Consider the following 25233-nt stretch of genomic DNA (forward strand, 5'->3'; position numbering starts at 1 on the left):
TGCCTTAAAATATTATTTAACCGCTCTGAACGGTAAACTGGAATAGTTTATTTCCTAATTTGTGCTTTTCTAGTTTTTGTTCTGTCCTCGAGCAGCATTGAGATGAGCCCTGCGAGCATGAATCTGTCTTCTCTAGAGAAGAACCAGGGATAGACAAATGTCCAAGAACAAACTGATAAACAGCAACATACCTTGGACTTTCTGTAACCTTCAGTCCAATACAAGTAAATGAGTGCTCTGACAGAAGAGACTTTCCCTTATTTCACTGAATTGAAGACAGAAGCTTCCAGTAATATGGCTGTTTAAAAACAAAACCAAAACCAAACAAAAAACCCTACAAGAATGCTTTATAGCTTGGTATTTATGTAAAACATTCTTGGCAAAGTTAAACATAATACATTAGTACAAACCTGAATATTATTCACAATGATACAATGAATTCCATCAATCAGATCTCATGAGCTGTATCAGGGGGATCATCTCCCCTTCTCTCGTTAGAGATGCCACTGTCACATTTTAGAACTGAAAAATAAGTTGATTCTTAGCTTGCTGGCTTTTCACATGAAGGCTGCCTTTGGCTCATGGTAAGACTGTAGATTGTGCTCCCATAGTGCCCAGAGCTACCCTGATTCAAACCTTTTCTTTCCCTTATTATAGGTATCCTAAAAGCAGCATAGAAAAGGAGTAGTGGATATACAGAAGGTGCAAAGGAATGTTATGCTCACTACTGTCAGATTAGAGGCAGCATGCAGCCAGTGAACAGTACTGTGTGGCTTGGTTGAAGAGCATGTCTTAAGAAGGTAACCATAACGTAGTTGCAAGATAGCAGTGGTAATGTCCGAGTTACACAGAGAACGTATGGTTATTGCTGCCCCATCCTTATTTTTACTTTCATTAGCAAAAGGAGAAGTGGTAACACTTTGTTTAGGCAAAACAAATGCAGCAATGGCATGTCCAGCGAGGCCCCTAGGAAACAAAGCAGATTAATGTAGAACACTAAAAAATAACACTGACAGTCCAAATCGTCAAGTATCCAAAATACTGTATACAGGAAAAGTTAAGACAACTCAATTCATATTGGAAATACAAGAACACTAATTATGCTACATTAAAAAAAATTCTTAAACCACAGCACAGTTCTAGTGTTGCATCCACGTCTTGCAGTCCTATATTACCCAATGCTGTTCAACACTATCAACATACATGTTTCTGGGAAACATGCCTTTCCAATTATTCTCTCTAAAGGCAAGAAAACTAGATTTCTTTTTTTTTCTTTTACCTTCTAGAGAAAAGTTGCAACTGACACTACAAAAGTGCTTTTGTATCGAGCTTTTGCTTTCCCAACTCCAGAAACAGTTGCCTTGGCTATGCAGTTTAAATCTGTAAAGTTGCCATAGCTGTCACACTGTGTTAGTGCTTTAGGGAACTTGCAGAGGGGTAGCAGACATTGAAGTCACTCTGTCACCTTGTTGGAACTGAATCCAAAAGCCATTCCTGGATATTTCTTGCAACAACAAAAACAAAGTGTTGGTCACTGGCAAGAAAAGTAAGTTTTATATATAAAAAAGTTGATAGCTCCTGCCATAAATTTACAAAAACTATCCCTGAGTGACTCTGTTCTGTGTCTGGTAAGACCTCTTGTGACAAGGAAATTGCTGAAGCTAGCTTAAGAGGAAAGAGATGCTGTTCCACCAGCAGTTTTTTATTACACTTTGAAATAATACTGATATGCTCTGACAGTGCCGTACTATAGCAACACTTGAGCTCCTCTCTGTAGCTTAAAAAGTAAAAAAATAGCTACGTTAAACACTGCTGGCATCATGTATTTACACTTTAAATAGAAAAGTTACCTTTTCTGAAGTAATCAAAATAGATCTTTGCAAAAAATTTAGAATGTGGGATTTTACAAAATAAATGGAGAAGGTAAAAAAGCTTGAAGACATCTCAGTACCTCTTATGGGAATCTTAGCCCCTGAAATTATTTGGCTTTAATTTTCCTGAAAGGGATGTCTTAGCACTAGGTTCTCTGCCTCCACTCTAAGCCTCTTTAAAACACCACAAGACGCAAGAGGCAAGCCTGCTTTGTGCAGATTAGAATGAGGGGTTACCTGCGTGCAATGGGTTCTCTACAAAGCAGTGAACAGAAGCAATCCTTCTGGCCTGATGCTGCCCGTGTTTCATGTTAAATGGAGTAACGAGAATTCAGTAAGTTTACAAAAGGGCTGAGAACATTAGTTGCATTTACTGCATCGGTATCTGTCACTGTAGGCTATTCAGATATTCTGCACCTGAGCAGTCAGAGTCAAAAGCGCAAGACAATCACAAATGTGTAAAAGTCACCAGCCAGGCCTGGGCAACAAGCTGCTGAGAGGAAGACTCCCCCTTGCATGGATAAATCTTATTCTTTGAAGTCCGTCTATTGCCGTATCAGCACCTTTTTTGTCTACTAGTAATTTGTACTAGTAATGTCTACTACACATTTACCTAACGCTGTTCCCCTGGTTGGTTTGCACATTGTGGCTGTGTCCCTGCAGCACAAACAGAAGGCAATTCCACAAACTTCCACAGCCCGGTCTCTTGGGAAGTATTAAAACGCTTCCTTAGTCCAAGGACAGGTTTAGGTGATCCTGTTGGTATCTCCGGAGGCAGGGGAGATGCAAGTTGGGCAGTGAGGAGTTACTTTAAACTTTGGCAAAGAAAAAAAAGATATACAGATAGCTAGCTATCAAGTTCTTGTGTGTTCCAAACTCTTCCAAGCGCACTTAATTCATCTTTTGCTCTCGCTTTGAGTTCCTGGAGGAGGTATTTTCACACTTGCTTTTGCTGGTTTGCAATATTCTTTTGGTGTCTTATATGACAAATGAAGACTTGTGTCTGAAGTCACCCTGCAACAAAACAGTTCCGGATGTAGGAAGGATCTAGTGGCTTTTCCAGGCACCTCTTTGTTCCTGCTGCCCCCGACTGCAACATGCCCATGAAAGGTACATCCAATCTGCGTAACTTCTAGCATTCGGTCTAGGTAGCACCCCCTTCCAGCTGGTAAGGAGAGGGAGACACCAGTCATACCGGCCAGGTGCTCCTTCTCCTGTTGTCCTCCTTGCATGCCAAGGCATGGCAGGGGACCTTCTCATTCCCTCTTCAGTATCTCTGCTAACAGGGAGAGGCTTTCTCTGATCTTAAGCTTAGTGATCTAGTCAAATCCCAAAATGCACATTTTCTTGTAAAAGCATCATGGCCTGCCCACTTAATCCAATGAAACTCATCCTCAGGGGGTCAAGCCGTAAGATGACTGAGACAGAGCAGAGCTGCATTTGATAGCTCTTGGCATCAGTCACTTAAGGCAACTTAAACTGTTCGTCATTTCTAAGGAAATGACTCAGCCTTCACCCTTCTGTTTTCTCTCTGTTCTACATCCTCGCTTCTGAGTGGTGCCCGCTCTAAGAAAGTCTGTAGGCCCTAAAAAAGCTAGTAGTCCTCTGCCCACCCTCCTCCTCTCCCAAACAGAGAGATGTTAAATGCAAATCATTTGTTACCTCATCATCTGTCCGGATATAGTTAACGCCATCAGGTTTTGCTGGAGTCTTGTAGCTGAAATAAAGGAAAAGATCTCATTTCTGGGACAAGGAGACTGCAGGATTTTGGAGGGGAGGTGCTGAGAAAGATGAAAATGAGGAAGAGCAGCTGAATGAAAAGAAAGCAGAGAGAAACCCAGCTCATTGCTCAAATGATAGATCTGTGCTTATTCCATCATTCATCATGACTGGGATTTTTTCTTAATTCCCCTTCAGCACAGGGTAAAAAGATTTCTGTATGTTTCCACAAGACTAACTCTGCAAAGAGATTAACCGATTCTTTTCTGGGCTCTTCTGCTCTGGTCCCTGTGCGCTATCTTTCTGTGTGCCTCCTGCATTGTTTCCTGTGGCAATTATAAAGTTCATTTTAAACCTTCACTGCCAGATGCCTTCAGCATTTTCCTTAGTTATAAGGAAGCGCTACTTGTTTGCGATCCCATAGGAATTCATAATTTATATACGACTGTCAAGTCCAGTGTATGCCAACCCTCAGCTGCATTTAAATAGGGTATTTGGAGCTTTTTCTGAAAAACCAAACCTAACCAAAAAAGACAGGACTTCTGCTGAAAAGCAACATTTAACAGAACAAATCTTATCTGGTGAGAATCCTGGTTTTACATATATTATCTCTTCTACAGATTCTGTAAGGTATCAAGGCTTGTTTCTGATGCTAATGCTGTTGTTTTTAACGTTTTAATGTGCATTCTAAAATGGATGTTTTTAATCCCAAATTTAGGTTCTCACAACTAGTGAGATTTCCTGCAGAGAGCCTACTCTTCTGCATACATTTTCTATGCATGTCCTGATGCTTTAAACTAATTGTGCAGTGAGCTCTGTTCATTAAATTGTAGACCTCATTATGCCAACAGCACATAACCTATCGGACAAACACCTGTAGGCATTTAATTGTGCTGGTCTCCCTGTGCAAAGCGTGAGGATATTAGAGCACGGCTTTCGCTCCTCTGTCTGGTTTTGGTAGGAAGCACAAGAGGAGCCATACCAAAATTCTCCCTTAGGCAAATAAACCTTCAGCATGGTGCAGGGTTTACAGTGGGGAATTGGATACTTCAAGAATTGGGTTGGCCTGTAGTCTTTGGTACAGAACTAGGAAGAAATATGTCCAAGACAGGCATTGAAATACATTTTAGCCACCAGTTTCTGACGCCCTTCAGACTCCTTCATGCTAGGGTGTGGGCGCAGGGACTTGTATAAGAACACTTTGAATACCAGCTTACCTTTCCCCACTCTCTTTGCTATTTGCAAAGTAACCCCTTCTGTAGGCGCAGCAGATGCCAAGAGTGATGAGCACCAAAACTGCTAGGACCACCAGGACTCCACCAATTATCCCACCAATATTGAGGTCATCTGGCAAAGAGAGAAGCCATCATCCAGTATTTCTTTAAGGCGGTAGCAATATTCTAGCTTTACATACACTAAAATGACATCTCTTGAATTTAAGCAAACCCCAATAATTCATAGGGAACTAGCGAGTCCCTGACTCCAAGACTAAAACTGTTCATGAATCTGAACAGTGTTCTAATGTTTCCCTGAATTTTTAGATTTTTTTTTTTTCTTCCTGTGTTTGGGGCTATGAGAAAGCAGGAAAGACTTAATACTCTAGGATGTCCCCCTTCTTTCCCTATGGTGATGGCAATTTATTTATGGTGATATATTAATCAGCATTGATGAAAAGTATGTAGAGCCACTCACAGACTTCCATCTCCTGCTCCTCACACTTAGCAAAGCCAGCATCGTTTGTTGCTATGCAGGAGTAACGGCCTGTGTCTCCTTTGTGCACAGCATGGAAAACCTGGTGAGGAGAAAGGGGGTTAGCAGGACGTGAGAGACAGAAGGCACTGTGAAGGTATAAGCATGTATAAGCAACTCTCCATTGCCCAGGCTTCACGGTGGGCTGTGAGACATCTTCCTTCCCTCTTTCTAAAAAGGTGTGTGGTATTGGCAGTGATCAAAACCAATCAGCTAGGGTAATACCTTCTTCTGTCATTAATCTTCCCTTTCCCAAGTCATCCAGATCCTAGAACACCTAACCTTCTTCAAATTATACCTTCTTTGAAAGCCATGCAATGACTTTTTTCTTTTACAAGTGACCTTAAAAATAACCTGTCCAGCGAAACAAGTCTTGATTATGTCTGTAAGGGTATTACCAGAGTGCCTGTGGTGGGGTTCAAGGTGTAGGAGGAATTCTGGAATTTGGCATTTGATTTCGTGTCTGGTGATAAAGGTTCACTGTTGCGGTACCAGCTGTAAGTGGACTTTGGGTAACCTTCATTCTCGTGGCAGTGAAGAGAGGCTGTCTTGCCAACAGGTACAGCTTTAGGCACAGTGCATCTAGGAGTCATAGGTTTCACTGTGGGAAAGACACAAACCATGTGAATGGCACTGCTGAGTAGAACTAAATCATTTCTGATATACTTTCTAAGATGGCTGTGCTACAAAGGCATCAAAACTTTCCACTATTTCCAGCTGGTTTTAAATGACAAATTCCAGAGTCTGTTGAGTGCCACTGTTTCAACTCTGGAGAGACTCACAGCCTCTTCTGTTAGCTAGCAGTGCTTGCAGAGGTATCTGGGTTTAAAGTAATACCTTGGACTGTAAGCTGGATATTAATCTCATCTATGGTTTTAGTATCAGAAGGTGCTGCCACTTCGCAGCGGTATGTGGCAGTGTCCATCCGGGTGGTGTTTTTAATCACCAGCGATGTCTGGCTCAGAATTTCTGCACGAGTCGCAAAGTCTCCTGATACAGAGGAAAAAGAGAGAAAAATTTCAGGGTAGTCACACAGACTAACTTTAGGCATCTGAATTAAGTGGTTGATCTTGGACTCTTTCTGGAGTCAAGAGAACCACCTGAAAGGAACTCGATGCTCTAAAGTTAGGAGCCTTCCCCTCACCAGTGACCACAAAGGAAACCAGTGCTGCTAACCATATAAGAGGATGAACTGGAAAGCACCACCCCAGAGCTCAAAAACTGTGCCAAAATTGGACTTCCAAGACAGCGTCAGGTCTTGTCTCCTTTGGAAGATTCATTTGAATGTGGCTGTTGGTCCCATCTAAAGTGTTGGAGTAATTCCAGATGGAGTCAAGCCCTACTGGCAGTCCTGTGTTTGAGTTTCACCGTCAAGCCAAAGAGTCTGGCTTCTAATGACGTGCTCCCAGGATGCTGCAAAGCACTGTGCTACCTCAGCAGTAAGCACTGACAGCTCCAGACAGAGATCCCTTCTGAAGTGCAGGTGGAGCCCTCCAGTTCCATATGGAAAGACAGGAGGGGTCAGTGTCTGGTCCCGAGAGCTCAGACACCCAGTGACCTCCAGCAAGGACCGACAGGTGCTGGAGAAGGGACGCTGTAGCATTTGCTTTCTTACCCAAGAAGTATCTCCTATATAGGATCTCACTCCAGCTCTTTGTGGCTCCCTACTGTGAACTGTCAATAATGAGGGCAGAGAGCAAAGAACATCCTGCTCTCTCTCCATCTTGCACTTCGACTGCTGAACTCTAGCTCCAGAAGAAAGCAGCAAGACAGCCAGAGGTCCTGCCTTTAAAAGACTTGTTTGTTCTCAGTTGTATTGTTTCTGAGGCTGTTTTGGAAGTCTAAGAACAATGAATCTTCATACCCTGCATTTTATTGTCAAAAAATACGTAAGAGGTTTCGCCATCTCGGATCTTCTTCCACTCGATTCTGGGATGTGGTGTTACGGTGGATTTAATGATGCAGGACAGCTCAACACCTAGCAGAAGAAATAAAGGAAATACAGATTAATAGGAAGCAGCTGTATTTTTGCTCTGCTTTAAGCAGTTTTGCACAGTGTTTTATTAGGAGATGCTGCCCACAAAGCAACGCCTTCTCTTTCATCTGCCTCACAAACAGAAACACTGCTGGGTTCCAGGAGCTATTGGGGAAGGTGGATTTTGGCCAGCAAAAATAATAGCCGAACAGATACCAACTATGGAGAGAAATGAACACACTGTTCTCTACAGGCTCTAACTTACAGCAAACAAGACCTTAGGACAGGGTGAGTCCACAGCACTGTCTTGCTGCTAATCAGAGCCTACAATGTGAGTCAGGGATGCAGAATCTCCCTGGGTGGTGTCTGGTAATGTACTGAGGACCATGATGCCTGGGGATAAATTCAGCAAACCCGCTCCCCTTTGAAGTAGGCATTGTCATCTCCATCTCCTCTGCAGAAGAAGGCATCACAGCAGGGTTGAGAGGTGGCTTACCCAGTATCGCGTTGCACGTCTGTAGTAGGGCCAAGATAAAATATAAATTTCCCGACCTCCTTTTCAGTATATTAATTGCAAGGCGACCGCCTTTCCTCTTTTTGGGATCCAGTTCAAAAAAGCACTTAGGCAGACACTTTGTAATGCCAATGGCTTGCAAGGGACTTCAATAAACCATTTCAATCAAGTGCTTTGCTGAACAGGGAGAGATACAGATGTATTCTTAAGCACTTTTCTGAATCTCAGGCTCTCGGTTGTCCTGCCTCCCCCAGGAAACCAGATACCATGAGCAGGAAGCAAATTTTTCTCAATTGTTTGGACTGATGCAAGTCCCCAGGCAGAGGGCAGTGCAGCCATCGCATCAGGCAGCCAGCGGGCCCCCGCAGCACTCACTCTGGAATTCCTGCACCACGGGCTTGGTGTTGCTGGACGTCAGTTCCACAGCCAAGAGTCTGTAGCCTGGAAAAACAAACAGAAGGTAATAAGAAATAGCACAGCTCATAAGTCACCCAGCTACAAACACACTGCCTGCTGAGAAATCTTCTCAGCCAGCTACAAGGACTAACTTCCCTAGATAAAACCTATTCCTGGCTACTAATGCCGGTCCAGCAGGCCTAAGTTTATTTAGGAGTTGTGGTGTAAATACAGGAAAATATAATTGTTAGAAGTAGCAATTAAAGAGGATTAACATAATAGCACAAAACCAGTGCCAGCACAAGCCATTTCCTTGTGCCTTATGCTTATTTAGATGGTAAAGGAACTCTTACTCTGACAATGCAAGAGTGAATGTATTATTTTGCAAATTAATTTGATGATCAGGAAAAGACAGGAAGCAGACCAACCTCAAGAGTTCCGGTCAGCTCGTAGAAGATGAAATGTGCCAGGCCTCTAACATACGCTGATTAAAGATGTAATCGGCGTATGTTAGAGGCCTGGCACATTTCATACATCTTTAAGTATTTTTAAGACTCAGCGTGGTAATGTAAAATGCAAGGTAGGAAATCGTGAAAGGACTGCAATTCAGGAGAAAACAGAGGAGTTCAGCTCTTTGGGTAGAGTCCCAGCCAGACTGACACTGGGACAAAAGCTCAGTCACGCAATGCTGCAAGGCACCCTTATACCACGAGCTATTGCCCTTTACTGTACTTCTTGCGCTGAGCACCAAAATGCTTCCAATTAACACAGTAATTTTCCATCTTTCGTGTATTATTTTCTTTTGAAAAATCTGCCTTCTGCGTCTTTTCTGCTGTGCATTTCACCGGAGCAGGTACCAACAATCACGCGCTACTGGATAGCCACACTCACAAACAGCTCTCCTGAGGGAGAAGGAAACAAGCAGGCAGTTTCCCGCACGGCGCAGTAGGAAGAAAGCGAATCAGACAGCAGAGGCAAGCCATGCCTTCATCACAGAGGGTATTTTGTAACCAGGTGTTCTGGTTGTTGCAAAGCCCATCACCTCTCAGTCAGACTATGGTATTCTGCAAAACACAGGCTGCTCCAAAGCCCTGTCTTACAGGAGGAGGATACATACTATAGTCGGTGCCAGATAACCAGCTACAGGGGGATGCCATGGCCTCATACGCAACTTTGCTGTTACAAATCCAATCAGAAGTTTATTGAAATCTAGGGGAGGATGCCCACCGACTTCACTGGGCATTCGATCAAACAGCAAGTTAAAGACGATGGAAACCAGTGCCTCAGTGACATGAGAATGACATGAGTGACATTACTCGGAGTAAAAAAAAGTCATAACAAACCTGAATAGAAAGCAGAAAAGGCAGCTGAAGGGAGATATGGAGAAAGAAACGCTCTTCAGCATCATGACAGACAGTTGGAAATTCCTGTGTGCTGCCCTTCAGGGTGGAAAGCTTTTGGACAGAGAGAATCTGACAATGCAGGGGCAAAATTCCTCTGGTGGAGTGAATCAGACAGCGTAACAGAGCCAGGGCAGCAGTCTGAGAAATACCCAAGAGCTGCGAAGGCCCTCCCACTGAAAGCTCAAGGGCCTTGAACACCTAAAATCTTTTCAGCATTTTTGAAATGTTCCCTGCCGATTCTTATCCCTCGTTGTTCCTTAAATGCTGATGCCTTCCTCGGTGCCTTGGCTCTCGGTGCTTATACCCCAAAGACCACTGGGGAGAGCTGGAGTTCAGCAAGGCTGAGAAGCTGCCTTTGTGTACAAAATAATTGTTACTCACATAAAAGCCACTGGCTCATGCAAACTAATAGTTGGCCCAGCCAAAACTGCTCTTAGCAGGACCTTTCCACGCCTCCCCCTTCTGCACTTGAGACATTCATGCAGCATTTGGGAGAAATCCAATATTGAACGAAGATGACAATGCTCTGGACTATAACGTAGCTATTTGGGAGAAGTCTTGTGTATCAGAGCTGAAATAACAGGGCAGTGCAGTGAGCGCTTTCCTTTCAGTCTGCTTATGCTTTACTTCGGAGAGCCAGGAGAACGCCATTTTCAGCGCTGGTTCCCAGCAGGTCAAAGCAGGTGCTCTGGTCTTGGTTTGTTTCAGTCAGGAGGTGGTCTGAGCAACCACGAGTAATTTCTTCAAGTCTGCTGTGAAGCAGAGTCCATTTTCATCAGGCCTGGTGCTTCCAGACCTACCCCTTGAAAAAAGGTAATTACGCCACAAGACGCTGACACGTTCCTTTCCCTCTGTTCATCCTTTGATCCTCTCAGGTATTCTGTCTGGGGTTGTGATCCTTGCTTTGCTCCCTTGTGAGCATAAACAGATTTCACTGATCCCAGCAAAACCCCACAGCATTAGAAGTAGCTAGTCACCAGAAGACAAAAAACAATCTTGGGAAAATCCTTTTGAAATCTTTGGACACGTTTTCAACAATAGTGTAGGGCACTTCATACAAACAAGGCATTTGATTGCTTCTGCTGTGAGATTCCTGCTTCTGGAACCAAGAGAGCTTTTCTTGAAGGCCCAGGCCTGAGCACTCAGCTTAACTGTGGAGATCCTGGTTGGCTTCCTGCCTGGGACAGGTGGCTCTGATAATGCGTTTGGCTCAGTTTTCAAAAGGGGGGAAGTTGTAGGTTCTGCCTTCTTCAGAGACAGCACCCTCCTTCATTGGGGAACTGCCTTACAAAGACACTTTTACAAATGATAGCTTTCTTCTAAGACCTGAAGCAGCAGATGACTATAGAGAGTTGCACTGCACCTGAAGAGCCGCAGAAGGCAGCTTGCACAGCGTCTATCTGGTCTGTATTATCCTATAAATCTTCCTTTTGGAAAAGCTAGAGAAAGATGGGGAGGGAAAGGGTTCCTCGTTCCTTAAAGGAAACTTGATGTACCAGTTTGTTTTTTGTTATACGTTCTTGCTGACACAAGATCTTTTTCAGAAAAATTGTCCCCCATCAAGTAGATAGCATGGTAAGAGTCCTACTGAAGTACATCTACTGTAACTACTAAGTTCAGCTGAAGGTGGAGATAGTAATACCACGATGCTGTGTTACTCTGAAGGAGTTATGACTCTACAAGCATTCACTCCAAGACAGTGGGAGTCCATCAAACTCCAGCCCCATCTCATTTCTTGGAAATTGTTCACAGCGGGCTTTTTCCCACCCACTAAACACAAGAGATTTAGGTCTATCCCTCAGGCACAAAGCAGGATGACAGCAGATTTTAGAAAGGAGCTAAGTCCTTAGAGACTGTCTGAGAGGTTCTGACATTGTTACATGTATTGACTGTGGGCAGAGATCAATGTGGCTGCTTAAATCACTGCTAAGACAGATTTATTCTGTGTGTGGCAGAAGAATACTGCAAGTAGCATGTTCTAAATTACAAGAAGGCTACAGCTATGCAGGGAGCGAAACAAAACAAAAACCCCAAGGGACCAGGCAGATTGCAAAGCAGGAGCAGGTCACCTTTCCAGCTCTTCTTAGCGTTACTTTGAGGTATCCCTTGTTCACCAGTCTCCATGGGGCGGGAGGAATCTGCACCAAGCCAGTGCTGCCCAGCTGTCAGCACTCTCCTGTTGAAGGAGCCTGGGCATCTGTGCTATGTCACGTTTCCCTGCTGTCGGCAAGTGTTGTCTCTTTGGTGACCACACTTATAGGTTGCTTTGTTTTGCGTGTTAAATCATCATTAGTGGCGACTGCCACCTTTCAAAAAGAGTATTCCAAAGATGTTCCTTTAGGCCTCTTTCAGCCCAGTGCAAATAAGCAGCAAAGGTTTTGTGTTATGTAAATCTCACTTCAAAGGCCTCAGCATCCAGGATTTGGAGAACAGCCGGGCATAGACATGCATTCCTTTCCAGAGCAGCATGCATGCCACAACAGACGCACCTACCAGATCTGTATGTGCTACATCTCCGAATACCTACCAGATCTGTATGTGCTACAGACTCAGCCAGACATATGGTTGAATCCCAAATGCCATCAGTTCTCCAAAATAGAATCCAGGACAAGGCAGTGAAGTCTACAGCATATTCTTATGGCACTTCTTTCAGCTAAAGAGATCCAGCCCATGCTTGTTACTGTGACTCATGTTACCTGAATCATTTTAAAATGCTACACTGAAACTGCAGTTTCAGAAAAAAACTAGCAGCTTTATAGACTACTGTGTTAAATCTCCTCTCTCCGTACCGGGTTTAAAGTAAAGCCTGACCTTCCATCTCCTTCCGTCCTAATCTCTTCTCTGTTTAAAAACTCTAGGCAGAAATTTGAAGAGGAGGTAAAGTATTCCTAAAGTATTATAGGCAAGGTAAAAAGGGTGACCAGGAAACAGTTGCTGCCAACAGTCTATGCTGCAGTATTGTTCAATGCTTCTTTGCCGATATTGCAGTTGTCTGATACAGTAATTTTAGTTAATGCACTGTCAGGCACAAGCAGTACAAAAACATGCAGCTGTGTTTAAACACCTGCCCACTAAAGCAACAAAAATATGCCTTGCTTGAGGTGTCCATCGTCACTAAGCCATTGCCTGATTTGCAATTCAAAATGCACCTAAGCCATGTGGGAATGCTGCTATGAACCACGTGCCTTGTTAAGCATCTTCGCTTTCTGGATGGTTACTCTGTGTAGCAGGAGTGCTACTGAGTGAGAGTGGGTGATGTATTGTTAGGTGTTAGAAACATGTTAGCCAAACCCTCTGTATGTCAGCACGTTTTTGACTGCCGGTTTGGAGATGCCTCCTAGAGCATCCATCCTCAATACTGTGAGCTGCAGTGAAAGAAACGGTGACAAGGACGATAGAGCAGAGATGATCAGAGCAGCAGGCAGGAGACAAGCATTGTTGTTAAGGGCAGCCCAGCTGACCCCAGGACTGTCCCTGCCTTAGAAGTGTTGTGTGTATGCGGTAGGGAGGAAGCTAACTGTTAAATGTGTGAGAAACCTCCAGAGGAAGAGCAGAGGAAGCCACACAGTGCTGGACTGGATAAGACAAAGAAGAGGGAGGCCACGTTTCTGCCCTCAGCTTATTTTGAGGAAATCACCATAAGCCCTAACTTTCAGAAACAACCGACCATCTGCACCTCAAAATATCCATCCTTTTGTCTCTCAGTGCTTCAGGCTCTTTATCCTTCCTCCTCTCCATCCCCAGTGCATCTCACTGCGATTCCACAATGCAACTTGTGCCAGCATAGACAAGGTGGTGTAGGATAGGCAACACGGCATGGCATAGGAATGAGATACCAAAAAAAGCCTAACCCACTCTGGCTCTGGTAAGGTTTTGGGGTTTTTTGTCCGACTGTCCCTTGGCTGGGGTTTTGGGAATAGCTTAAGGGACTTAAATGCACTTGTGATATATAAAGACTGGATTTATAAAGGGTGCATAAATGCGTGGGCAGGGAATGAATGGCATACCTCATTCTTATCGAATTTCAGTGGGAATTAGGCATCCTATTGATCCTCATTTACATTTTTAGGTGTCTCACTACCTTTCTAAGTGACAGTTCATATAGGTCTGTTTGAAAAACCCAGCCTATGCCATTAGATGCAGTCAGTAGGATTTTGCTTTGTAGTAGTCAGTCTTAACTTTCAACCCTTGCCTCCAGTCCAAGGAGCTGGCTGTATGTTTGCTCCAGCATCCAAGTTGCAGGTTAAAAGCCCCTTCAAGCTGATAAAAGGGAGCAGGCAGGTGGACCGTGCTGGTCAAGTGGCCAGAGCGAGCTGCGTGCCTTTCTTTTATTCCAGTTTTCCACGGCACCTCCCCGAGATCAGCAAGCCAAGCCTGACTCACGGGTGGGCTGCCCTGCTAGAGAACAATGTAGATGTGCAGCGAGAGATTAGTGAACAAAAGCTTAGGAGTGTCTCCGTTCAAATTAAGTAACAGATGGACCTGATCTGTGTGGGAGCTGATAACGGTTATAAAAAGGCCATCACCAGACTGTGGCCAGCCCACCCTGGAAAAAAACCACTCAGTCGTAAATTCTCTGTGCTGTTATAGCTGCTTGTGCTAGTAAGGCTTTATTTTTACCAGCTATCATAAACCAGCATGACTTATTTTAGATGCATGGCTTGTACCGCTCAGTTAAAAGGGTGCCAACTCTCTGATAGACACCTACAAACACAGGAGATGTGCCCGCCTGGGCAGGGAACGTGAAGCATAATTAACCTAGAGAAGGCAAATGCGATATTACAGAGCAGTGTTTGGCGCTCCACATGGTTCTGGCTTTTGCTTTCCTCCTCTCTTAGGTACCTAGCTGATAGCACTTGTTTCTTCTGAAATGCTGATAATAAGGGAGTCTCTGGTGGTCTCAGCAGGACCAGGACCCCACAGGACAAAGTTGTGTGGAAGACCATTGAGTATTTGCGTTCATCTGAAGATGTGAGAATTTTGGATTTTGCTCTTAATTCACTCTCTTCCTGCTCACCACTAGAGAAGGCAAGCAGGTGCCTGTCTACGAATAGAGTACATACAGTTCTGGAACAAAATCTTAACCTGTTTAAATTTCCTGATTTAAACCAGCACCTTAAAGATCTGACTGTATTTGCTGCAGAGAAGAAGGCCCATTAGCATCCAGGCCATGCACACAATCTTTTTTCCTGGGTTTTTTTTTTCCCCCTTTGGACAGAAGGATTTACTGTTCTATCTCCTAATCAGACAGCAAAAAGCCATTGGTATACACACAGCTTACACACCCACACTCAGTAGTGAAACAGGTTGCTATCAAGGAGGTACGGAGCCCTCTTAAGACAAAAACCTCTCTGCAAAGCAGTCTCCTTCTGCAGCAAACATTCCTCCTCTCTCCCATGCAGGGAGGGAAGTGTAGGTGTTGCCTGGTGAAGACCGCACAGTGCTTCCTGATGGTTTCCCAAAGTTTGGTTTCGTCACGTTGGGATGCAGCTGCAGACACACTGCCTCAAATATCCATCTGACAAGGGCTTCTGGAGGTAAGAATTTCACAATCTTTGGTTGCTGTTTTGCTGATGGCATTGCAGGGTGTTTAGAGATGAGATATTAAAGCCCAGCATATCTGCACCTTCACAAAAACGAGACAGCCTATGCTCAAGATCAGATTTGCACGCCACCCACTTTGCAAATCCTTAGGCCTGTGCTAGGAGGAGGCATCATGAGCCATGCTCCAGAGCTGTCTGAACAGGAAGAGTTCAAGCTTACTCATAGTCTTAGCATAAGCCTAAGCTCTTGGCTGGACACGTTGAGCTTGGACCTAGTCCACCAGTAGGTTCTCATGCTCTGTTCTCCCTAAGGGAGCACAGATGCTTTAGGAGACAGCCAGAGCTGAGCCGATGGCTGGCAACCTGGGGAGAAAGCTCCCAGGTCGAAGGGCCTAGCATACTTAGCCCATTTTATTGAAATAGATTTTCACCCGTCAGAACAGACGTGGCTCGAGAGACCAAGAGCCAGCTCCGCAAAGATATTTAAATGCTGTTGACATCAAGGGGAAGATGGGCATTTAATACTTAGCAGATGTGGCTGTATGTGCCTTGCCCAACATCTTAATCTGTGCATGATCTGGCCCTAGCTCTCCTGTTTTCCCAAGCTCATACCCCAGTTTCTGGCTTTTCTCCTGGAAAGCACTGAACGTACGTGCAAGACGGGAAGGAAGCAATACTTGGGTGGATGACTAATACCTAATACTTAAAAGAGATTAAGATGGAAGCAGCAAGGGCTAGACAGTTTCCAGCATGTCAGTTTGCATCTCTTTCTGTAACATAATTTCAGGCCATCTTCAACTCAAAGAAAAGATGGGAAGAGTTAGAATTTCCCCCTCAAAATCTGGGATGAAGGGTAGTGGAGAGGGAACAGAAAGGAAACATGAATAGGAAAGCTGCGCATAGAAGAGGCTGTTATTACCAGCCCTTGCACTCCTGAATTGCTTCTCCCTTCCCAAGAAAGAAATGTGAGGCTGAACTGAAAGTCTCATTTTCCTTGGGTAAGCAACAGGGAATAGGGCACAAAGCTTCTGCGTTACATTAGATACCACTAACCAGGGGATTAAGTCCTGCCCAGATCATTTATTTTGCCTTGCTACTGGCCTCTGAGGTCAAGCCCCTTACACAGATGCTTTGGGCTTGCAATGTTACGCTGACTCTCCAGGAGGAAAAAACAGGGGCAGGTGGCCTTGGCGTGTGGCTCTGAGGGGAGGCCATTAGGCCGGAGAGCTTCTAATTACGGCTGCACCAAGTCTTTGGCAAAAGCCAGAAGAGAAGGCAACAAGGAAACAATTAGAGATCACTTGGCTAGGAATGTATCAGAACAGTCACATTGTGCTGAGCGCTGTTCTCGCCATTTCCATTAACAAATGGACAGCATAATTACATCTTCAAACTGGTCTGGCTCACAGCCAATATGGACCTTGAAAATTAGTGCATTCACAGAAAATGGGACATGAGGGGATCTCAGGAGGTCAGCTCATCCCCACCTCTGCTTTAGGGCATGAAAACCCAAGGAATACAACTGGCCGGGCCTCTGGATGTCTGCTGAGGTTCTCACATGCAGTGTTTCCCCATGATAATTTTCATCTGTTAAAGTGCTGTACTTTTATCAGTTAAGCTTCAGTCCCTTCAAATTCAGTGTCCCCTGCAATTCAGTAAGGATGTACAGTTCCAGTTCACTGGAGGAAAAAACTGAGGAATGGGAAGTCATAGGAAGAGTAAGGAACATACTGCCTCATCCGGCAGTGGAGATACTATTCTGTGATCTGTTTACCAGAGGAGAGTGCCTTACAACAGCAAAACCAAAGGCCAGGAAGAAAAATGGTGAGCACTGAAGAGAAGTGGGGATATTTGCACAGGGCAGATTTTAAACCAACCCTTGCTGCCTATTCCCACTTGCGTTCCATTGTTTCCCTAGCCAGCCCCAAGAATTGCCATACAGGCACATCCTACGTTCTTTCTCACTTCAGCAAGTCCCTTTCCTCCCAAAAGTGGCAGATGCTGATACCAAATTAGTGCAAAGTGGGAGGGAACCAGCAGATAACTGTGATAAGAGCCAGGGGCAATGGTCTTCCTCCTGTCCTCTCCCTTCCTCCCGGCAGGGCTCTCGTTGCAGCAGACAGATGCTAAGGGAAGTCTCAAGGGCAGAGTCAGATCAGTGAGACATGGCAGGGATCTATGGCCAGGATCAGGGAGACAGAAGGAACTGTAACGGGAAAAGGGGCAAGTTCCTTTATTTTTGTCTTGTGTGGGAATTTGACTCAAGGATTGCTGAGAATCTCATAAGCCAAAGTGACGTTTTCCAGGCTGAGCGCCAGCCAACGCACAGACTTGATCTCAGCAGGTATTTGACTTCGACAGGAGCTAGGATGCTCGGTACCTGCCTGACCCTGGCTTTTGATGAGGGCGCATATATCAAAAGCTGCCTGAAATGCAAAGACAGGAAATAAGCGGATATGCTATCAGCACCAGCCTTTGCAATACTCTTTAGTGTCTGGCTGTGTCCCAACCATCAATACAGAGACTCGCAGGGTTTTAGCCTATAATCCTCTGTTCCTCTGTCTGTGACTCTAATCTCTTGATCCTCCGTTCTCCTCCAGCCTATAGCTTGACCAACAAAACACAGATCTGAAGTTCTGCTTATCAGAGACCAACGATGTCATCTTCCTGTGGAAAATGGGAGTTGGGAAGAGAGTAGTAGTCATCAGAGCCAAGAGCCGAGAGTAGGCTAGAGAAGGGAACAGGAGAGGGCTTGAGCAAGCACACAGAGAAATAATTTATGACAAGACTGAAAACAGCTCTCTTTTTAAGAACATTTTTTCCAATTTTACAGTATCATTTTTGTCGTTTTTGTGTGTGTAATTCTAGCCTCGGGTATAAAACAGAATTGTCTAGCTAATGTGTTGCACAAAACATGAACAAATGAACGTTGCAAGAGACTGACTGCAGGCACCAAGGGAATATTCACATCTGCCTATGAGCGTGCAACCAAGAGCCTGTGAAACTACTGCCGTCATTCCATGCTGGAGAGGTGGGGCTGTCTTCTGTAAGGCAGCTTTGAAGCTTTGCAGTGAAGCTGTCAGAACAAAGGATGCAGATCTACAAGGAAAAAGGCATTCAGTAGAAAGCTGCACAAGCCACGTGCAGGCCTGAAGACATGTGAGTTGGGGGAATATTGTTCTAGGGGCAGCCCTGAATCACGCAAACAGATCTGAAAAGACTTACCTTGTTAGCATCAGCCTGAGCATAGGCTGCAAACCTGCAAAGGGAGTTGCGCTGCAGGGTTCAATAGAGATTATTTTCTTAGGAAGTACATCGGGAATTAAAGGGAGCCCAAACGAAGTCACAGACAGATAAAGATGAAAAGCTTGACATAGAGCACTATTAGGAATATGCTGGCATAAATAAGTAGGGGAAGAGGGAGGGAAGTAATGCCACGTCAGAGCAAAGAGTGAGGATGAAAGCCATTCTGGCTTGTCCCAACCTGGATTCCTGACCAAGGCAAGCTTGTTTAATAGAGCAGAAATGAGCCTTGGCATGGAGGGGTTAAAAGATTACTTGTCCTGGGAGAGTTGAATTAGCCACATATCTGGGAACTAACTTCTCCCTGACTTGTTTTTCTCCTTAAACATCTCCTGCTGCTATTTTTAGCAGAGAATTTTCTCAGCCAAATGCTCCCAGTTGAGTCCTGGTCAGAGGCCCTTTTCCCAGAGAGACACAGGCCCAGCGGCAGGAGGGTTGCTGCTCTGCATGGAAGATCATTCCTGGCTATGTGCTGGTCCCCAGTTCAGCTTAGCTCTGTTTCACTGTCCTGCAGGCATATTAAATGCTCTCACAGACCCTAAAAGCCAGGGGAGGCTGCAATCTGGTCTGCAATTTCAGAAGCAGCTAAAGAAGAGGGTGGACTGGACTTGATAACCACCTGCAGGCTTTTTGGGAGTATGAATGGCAAAAAAGGTGGGAAGGAGATATAAAGAAATGATTAGGCTGACTTTAATAACAGGATCTGCTTCTCAGCACTAAAATCTATTTGGATTCATTCCAGTTCCTCCAAGGGAAACCATGGAAGCCTTTATTGTTCATAAAAGTTGCAACTAAAATCGGACTGGATAAAGCTTAAGGAAATACCTCTCAGAGGACAACCCTGCTTTGGCTGCTGGAAACAAATGAGGTAACTCCCTTCCTCTTCTCTGGTTCTCTTGGGGCCCTTATTCCTCCTTAGCCAAAATGCTAACCTGTCCATCAGTCCATCACTCCCTTCCCCTGGCTCCTCGCTGCTCAGCCTCCAGCACAGAGCAAGCTATCTGCCTGCTCAGGCTGTCTGCCTATGTGCAATTAGCAATGCGTCAGTGAATGTCTGGGGCGGTTCACATGGAAGCAATGCTTGTAACTTCTTTTATCTACAGCTTGATTTAATACCTGCCTGCCAGAGATGGGCATGTAAATCAAAAGGCCAGATCAGGGCACATAGATGGACAAATTGAGTAAAACAGGAATGAACCCCGGGCTTGTCTGTGATAATGTGCAGTTAAAGCTGGGGGACCCAGGAGGACTGAGCGCTCTGGATCCTGTGAATGGGGAAGGCTACAGTCAGTGCTGGAAAGCAGCAGTGGTCGGTTGGTTACAGCACAGCCACAGTCAAGAAGGTCCCTCTAACAATGGCCCCTTCTTGGTCAGTGTATCTGTTGCCTGTGTGTCTTGGAGTCACGTCAGTGAAGCAAACAGATTGGGAACATATTTGTACTCCCCACAGCAGTACAGAAGCCAACCCAGGCAGAGGAGAGCAAGCTGGGCTCTTTTCTGCTCCTTGCCTCAGTGCCAAGTTTCCAGCTCTGCTTAAAACCTGTGGCCGAGCCCTATTTTGGCAGGGGTGAAGGGAGAGGACAGGCAGGGTCAGGAAACACTCTGCTTTCAGCTCATGCTTGCAGAAGTTGGCAGCTGGCTACAGGAGAGGGGAGCCAGACTGAGCTCAATTGTGCACCTCTGAAGGCCCCACGAGACGTTAAATCTGGCACTGTGTGGCTTTGCCCTTCTCCTCAGCTATGCTTAAACAAATGGGGCTGAGAACAGCAGTCACCTGGACAAGCCATAGATGCTGCACGAGGATTTGTGCCAGTGGCAAGAGCTACCTTCAAAAAGCTTCCCCAAGCCCAGCAGGAATCCCAGGAGCCCAGGATTTCTCTCTTGACTTTCACGTACACATTCCAACACATGGGCACTTAACCTTTGAGGCTCCTTTGAAAATCCCAGCGACAGTGTTTTACGGATGAGTATGTTTCCCCTAACATCTGCCCCCTCTATCAGATGCTGCCAGAACCTCTCTCTCTTCTGGCTCTGCTCCCAGCTGAAGGACAGACAATAGACATTTGAATGCAGTCTCCACTTCTCCTCCCAAACGGCCTGGGGGAGATGGCACATCAGAACCAAGACAGCGCTGAGAGCACAGCTTGCCAGCCAGCGACAAGTCTCTCTAGATCATGGCCTGCCTTTTCTTTCCCTCCCAGTGTAGCTGAACCACTGGCTACAGGGCATGCAGGCCAGCTCTGCTGGGCAAATCCTGGCAGCATCCAGCTAGCCAAACTGAGGAAGCCTTTTTTCAGCATACTACTGCTGGAGCCAGCCTGATCCCTCTCCGAATGCTGCCGAAATCGACTGACGTCCTGGACTCCTAACCCTGCTGGCCAGAGCACTGGTTAATGGACCTCTCCTGTACCTCTCTGCCATGCCAGCTCACCTGGAAACACACCGGCCACCTCTTGCACTTCCCCTTGCTCACTCTTAATAGCATCTAGCTGCAATTAACTGATCCAGGCAGTGCGTGGGGCACAGAGAAGAGCAGTTCCACCTGCAGGAGGTTCGACAAGGGTTCAGCGAGAGCTGGCTTGGATTCTCCTGAAGAACCATTGTTCCATCTTTCTAGAAATAGCTCTGCTTCTCGCATCCTGGAGCCGTTCAGCCTGTTTGGCACTGTTTCTGCTGCTTCAGAGGCAACAACAGAGAGTGAGAAAAACCTGTCTAGACACCGTTTACCTTCCATCAACTCCCACTGCCACATCAAAGCACCACTTCAAACAAACCTGCAAACTGGCCAAGTAATAACCCCCAGCTCTCCTGTGCCTGTTCCAGCCAGAGGCAGTCAGACCCATCCCATCATGCTTCAGAGTTCATCTTTAATCCAGGCCCTTCTGACAACAGGAAAGAGAGGTAGGATGAAAAATCTCATTACAGGAACATCAACAGAAGTTACCTGGCCTCAGACTGCTCAAGTGGGAGCTATGTCCTTTCTGCTCAGCATCCAGGTACAAGCTGAAATCTCACCTGCAATTGGCAATCTGCAAGCCTCCAGCTCCTTTGAAAAGCAGCCATACAAGGCAGTCCTCTCGGCAGTCCCACCTGCTCAGATGCTGGATCCTTTACCTTTCCAAAGCCATGTGCATGAATGCTGAGCATCATTTGCTACAGTCCAGAGATCAAAGACTATCTTCCTATGGCACCCAAGGAAATGCAGGTCACCGAGAGCTACAAGCGGCTTGTCCACCGTGAGGCAGCAAGTCACTATCAGAGCAGGACAAAGTCACAAGAGTTCAGGTAAACGCTCAAGATACCTTGAAACCAAGGGAGCTGGAGAGGTTTTTAGGTCACTTGAGCACAAGTTACTTGAAGTCACTGCTTTGGGGAAGCACCTGGTACTAGCATCAAGCACTGACCCTATGCAGCCACCACAAGAGCAACATCTAGCTCATTATTTTAATAAGGGTCCTTTGAAATACCTTTTGTGTGAGAGACAGCTAAGAAAATCCAGTCTGGCTTTATTCTGTCTCAGGCAGAAACAGCCTTTATTTAGCAAACTGCTGCTAACAGCTCTGTCTCATTAGTCAGTGTTTAGGGAACCAGGCTGCAATTGTTCTGAAGTCTGGCATCGCAGAAAGAGCCTTGATAATGAGGTCTACAGGAGACGATTCTTCCTGACAGGCCCACAATGACCTAGAAATCCTACTTAATCCCCTGTCAGTGAAAAGTGCTGAGTAACAGCGAGGTGCAGAGGCACTGGGGGCTGATTTGAGAGGGAGGCTGCAGCCTCTGCTCACACTTTGGGCTGTGATGCAAGAGCTCTAGGGTGGAAAAGTCAGCACTGCTCAGCTATGCAGCAGCTCCCCAGATGAAGCAGAGGGGAGGTTTGCCAGGCAGATGGACAGGGGTTTGCTATGGGAAGGTTTGTAGCCTCATCTGTAAAAGACTTGCCACCACGTAGAGCATGCAGAGTGCTGGGAGCAGAAGTCTCTGTTTAACACAACAGTAGAAACAGGAGTAGGCACTTGGACACAGCCTGGCACTAGCTAGGGCTCCTTTGAAGCCCCCTCAACATCAGCACCTGGATGCGGTCTTCTCAGTGCAGCAGGCATTGTCTCCTCTGGATCATGCTTGCTTGCAAACGGTGCCAAAACCCTGCCAAAGGCTTTAACTCCCTGACTCAAATAGCTTAACTTTTACCTATGTTCCAGCAGCTCACCAACTTCATCTGCACAGCTACCGTTGCTACCAACAGAGACTGTGGTACGTACCACTGTGGAGGCAGCCTCTCCTGCCACGTATTGGAGTCGCGCAGATGCCGTCTCCTCTCACGTGGATGTGGGATGAGCAGCGGCTCTCCGCTGCACCAGGCAGTGTGTGTGCCCCGGAGGCGTTGTTGAGCTTTTGACACGTTCTGCCCCAACCGCTTTTCCCCGTTTCCGTGGAGGAAAATGCGGTAGGCTGGCACAGGCTTAGGCCACAGACACACTACTTTCAAGTGGTTTGTTTTTGACAAGCAGCATGTGTACCATGGTTAGGAACCTCTGGGCTGGATGGCCCAGAGCCAGCTAGGCCAGAAGATGAGGTAGAGGGACTGAGCTGGAATGTGGGCTGGATACAGCTGACCTTGAAGACCACCCCCAATAAAGACCCTTACAGGCATGTGCTTGCCACCTGTTTCAGCCAGCAGACGAGGGACTAAACCAGGAATTCTGGAACTGAATGCACAGTCTGTTAAAGAGTGGTCTGAAGACTCCCACCCACGTGAAGCTGTCCCTGATGTGTGCTCTCTCACAGATCCTTGCAGAGGAATGCATCTTTGCCCATCATGTGCAAGACTGCTACTCCCATACTGCAAATGCAGCCCTGTTTAAAGTACAGCTCAAATCTGCAAAGGACTGCTGTAAAAAAAGAAATGTGGAAATGAAATCACCAGCCAAAACAGTGTCTAGAGACAACTCATGCCAAGTCCCTCGAATGTCAGCACCAGGAGGGCTCTGAAACAGAGAACCTAGCTCACTCTATGCTGGCTCTGCTGGCACAGACAGAGGATCTGCCTCTGAGACATGAGGAAAAGACATATGCTGAGAAAGGAAGGACCAGCTTTGTTTTACCAGCCTGTGTTCCCACCAGAGATGTGCTTTAAAGACTGCCTTGCAAAGTAGGAATTAAATCCAAAGGTGCCTATGCATCTTCCTTGCTGTCATCCCCTTATCAGTTATCTCCAGCCTGCTCTGAGCCAGAAGATGAAAGGATCGTAACACCACTTATCTTCCCACTTAAGAACATGCTTAACAGCTTGCTGTTAAAGAGGAGGACACTCAAGCCTCGGGAAGCAGCTGTAAATTCTGCAAATGGGCTCCCTCACATTTCTTTGAAGGAGCTACTGCTTCTCAATGAGGGACACAGATACAAAAAGGAAACCAGGGAGGGAGGAAAAAAGGGAAGCCTTTGTAGCAAAGAAAGACTTTGCCTCACGTCCAGAACATGAAGCTGAGTGACAGATGTGAGACATATGACATGTGTGTCTCAGAAGTGACCAAGGATGAGCCAGGAATTGAAAAGCTCTTGGGAAATATTTAAGCAGCCAGAATTATGACGTTTGTCACTAGAGCACAAGAAGCTCCAAAAACATGCTCTCCTTGAGACTGTGCAGCATTACAGCCAAGAAGGTTAGGGATCCCCTTGCATGCTGCAGGCAGAACTGCTGCATGCAACCCAGCTCTGGCTCTAACAGTTGAGACCAGGTCACTGCACATCTTCTGTGCTTCTCCCACAGAGCATGCTGCCTCATCTCTGAATTTGACCCTCATCTCCCCTCTTTGCAGAGCTACTTGTTATCATGGTGAACCCGAATCCAGCTTGCCTTTGTCATTTAATAGCTGAGTCAAACTGTCAAAACAGCCAAACAGGATCTGTTCCAAATATTTGCAGAAAGAGGAGGATCAAGGACCCTGCAGCAGAACGCCAGGAGCCTCCCTGGCTGAGGAGAACAATCGCTATTGTCGACCAACAGCAGGCTGCTGGCGGGTGACGAGCACACCTCGGCGCAACGTCGGGGAAAAAGCCCCTGAATCTTCCTGTGCTCACAGAGCACCACAAATGAACTGGAATCTGGAGTCCCCTCTGTCCCCTGGCAAAGCCCCAGCGATCCAGCACTGCAGACTTCTCAGCCCTGATCGTAGCTCAGCTGTTGACTTGGAGAACTCCAAGGCGCGGTTGGCAACTGGGAGAGGGGGGCACCCGAGTGCCTTAGAAGCTGCTGCCAGCCCAAACAGAGACTTCAAAGGGCTTATCTTGCCCTGTTGTGTGGGAGAGCATGCAGTGCCTGTGGGTGAGGACAGCTGTGTGTTGGCCAGGCCCACCAGAGGATTTTTGATGGAAGAAGAAAGCAGTTAGTACCTAGTTTAACCTCCCCTCCAGCATGCACAAGGCAGCTTTGGCAGGCAGAGCTCCACACTGTCCTGTTATTTATGGGATGTTGAAAACTGGCCAAAATGAAGGGAAAACACCAGATACTTGAGGATGCTTACCAACTCAAACAGCCGGTTCTGCTTGAGGGAGAACCCATGAGAGTCAGGAGGCGATGAGAAGGCACTCTGCCTTTCATCTCCAGATCGCCAGTTCAAAGGCAACTCCATCAGCACTGACCAAGCTGTAGCCAACTAATAGCTATTTGCTCATGCACAAGAAATGAGATAAGCCATTGCCTCCTCGCTCCCTGAGAAATCAGACTAGCCCCATCGATGTACACTACATGCAATCTCAGCAG

At 46.1% G+C, this 25233-nt stretch overlaps 1 protein-coding gene across 2 annotated transcripts in view; it reads right to left on the bottom strand.

The window, feature by feature from the left end:
* Window positions 1–284: 284 nt before the first annotated feature.
* Window positions 285–25233, bottom strand: part of JAM3 (junctional adhesion molecule 3) — a 32340-nt gene continuing 7391 nt past the window's right edge. The window contains exons 2-10 of one of the 2 annotated variants that reach the window (XR_012997036.1): window positions 8204–8269; window positions 7204–7317; window positions 6177–6329; window positions 5738–5940; window positions 5283–5382; window positions 4808–4937; window positions 3534–3588; window positions 2109–2885; window positions 285–966 (exon numbers count right to left, since the gene is read on the bottom strand). Coding sequence is in view for 1 of the 2 variants with exons in the window: in XM_076358519.1 (XP_076214634.1) it covers window positions 2850–2885; window positions 3534–3588; window positions 4808–4937; window positions 5283–5382; window positions 5738–5940; window positions 6177–6329; window positions 7204–7317; window positions 8204–8269 (857 nt within the window). In the remaining variant the exon portion in view is untranslated. Of the gene's footprint in view, window positions 2886–3533; window positions 3589–4807; window positions 4938–5282; window positions 5383–5737; window positions 5941–6176; window positions 6330–7203; window positions 7318–8203; window positions 8270–25233 lie in introns of both variants that reach the window. The other variant, XM_076358519.1, reaches the window with a different exon arrangement.

The sequence above is a fragment of the Aptenodytes patagonicus genome, chromosome 23 (genome assembly GCF_965638725.1).
Source record: "Aptenodytes patagonicus chromosome 23, bAptPat1.pri.cur, whole genome shotgun sequence".
Lineage (NCBI taxonomy): Eukaryota > Metazoa > Chordata > Aves > Sphenisciformes > Spheniscidae > Aptenodytes > Aptenodytes patagonicus.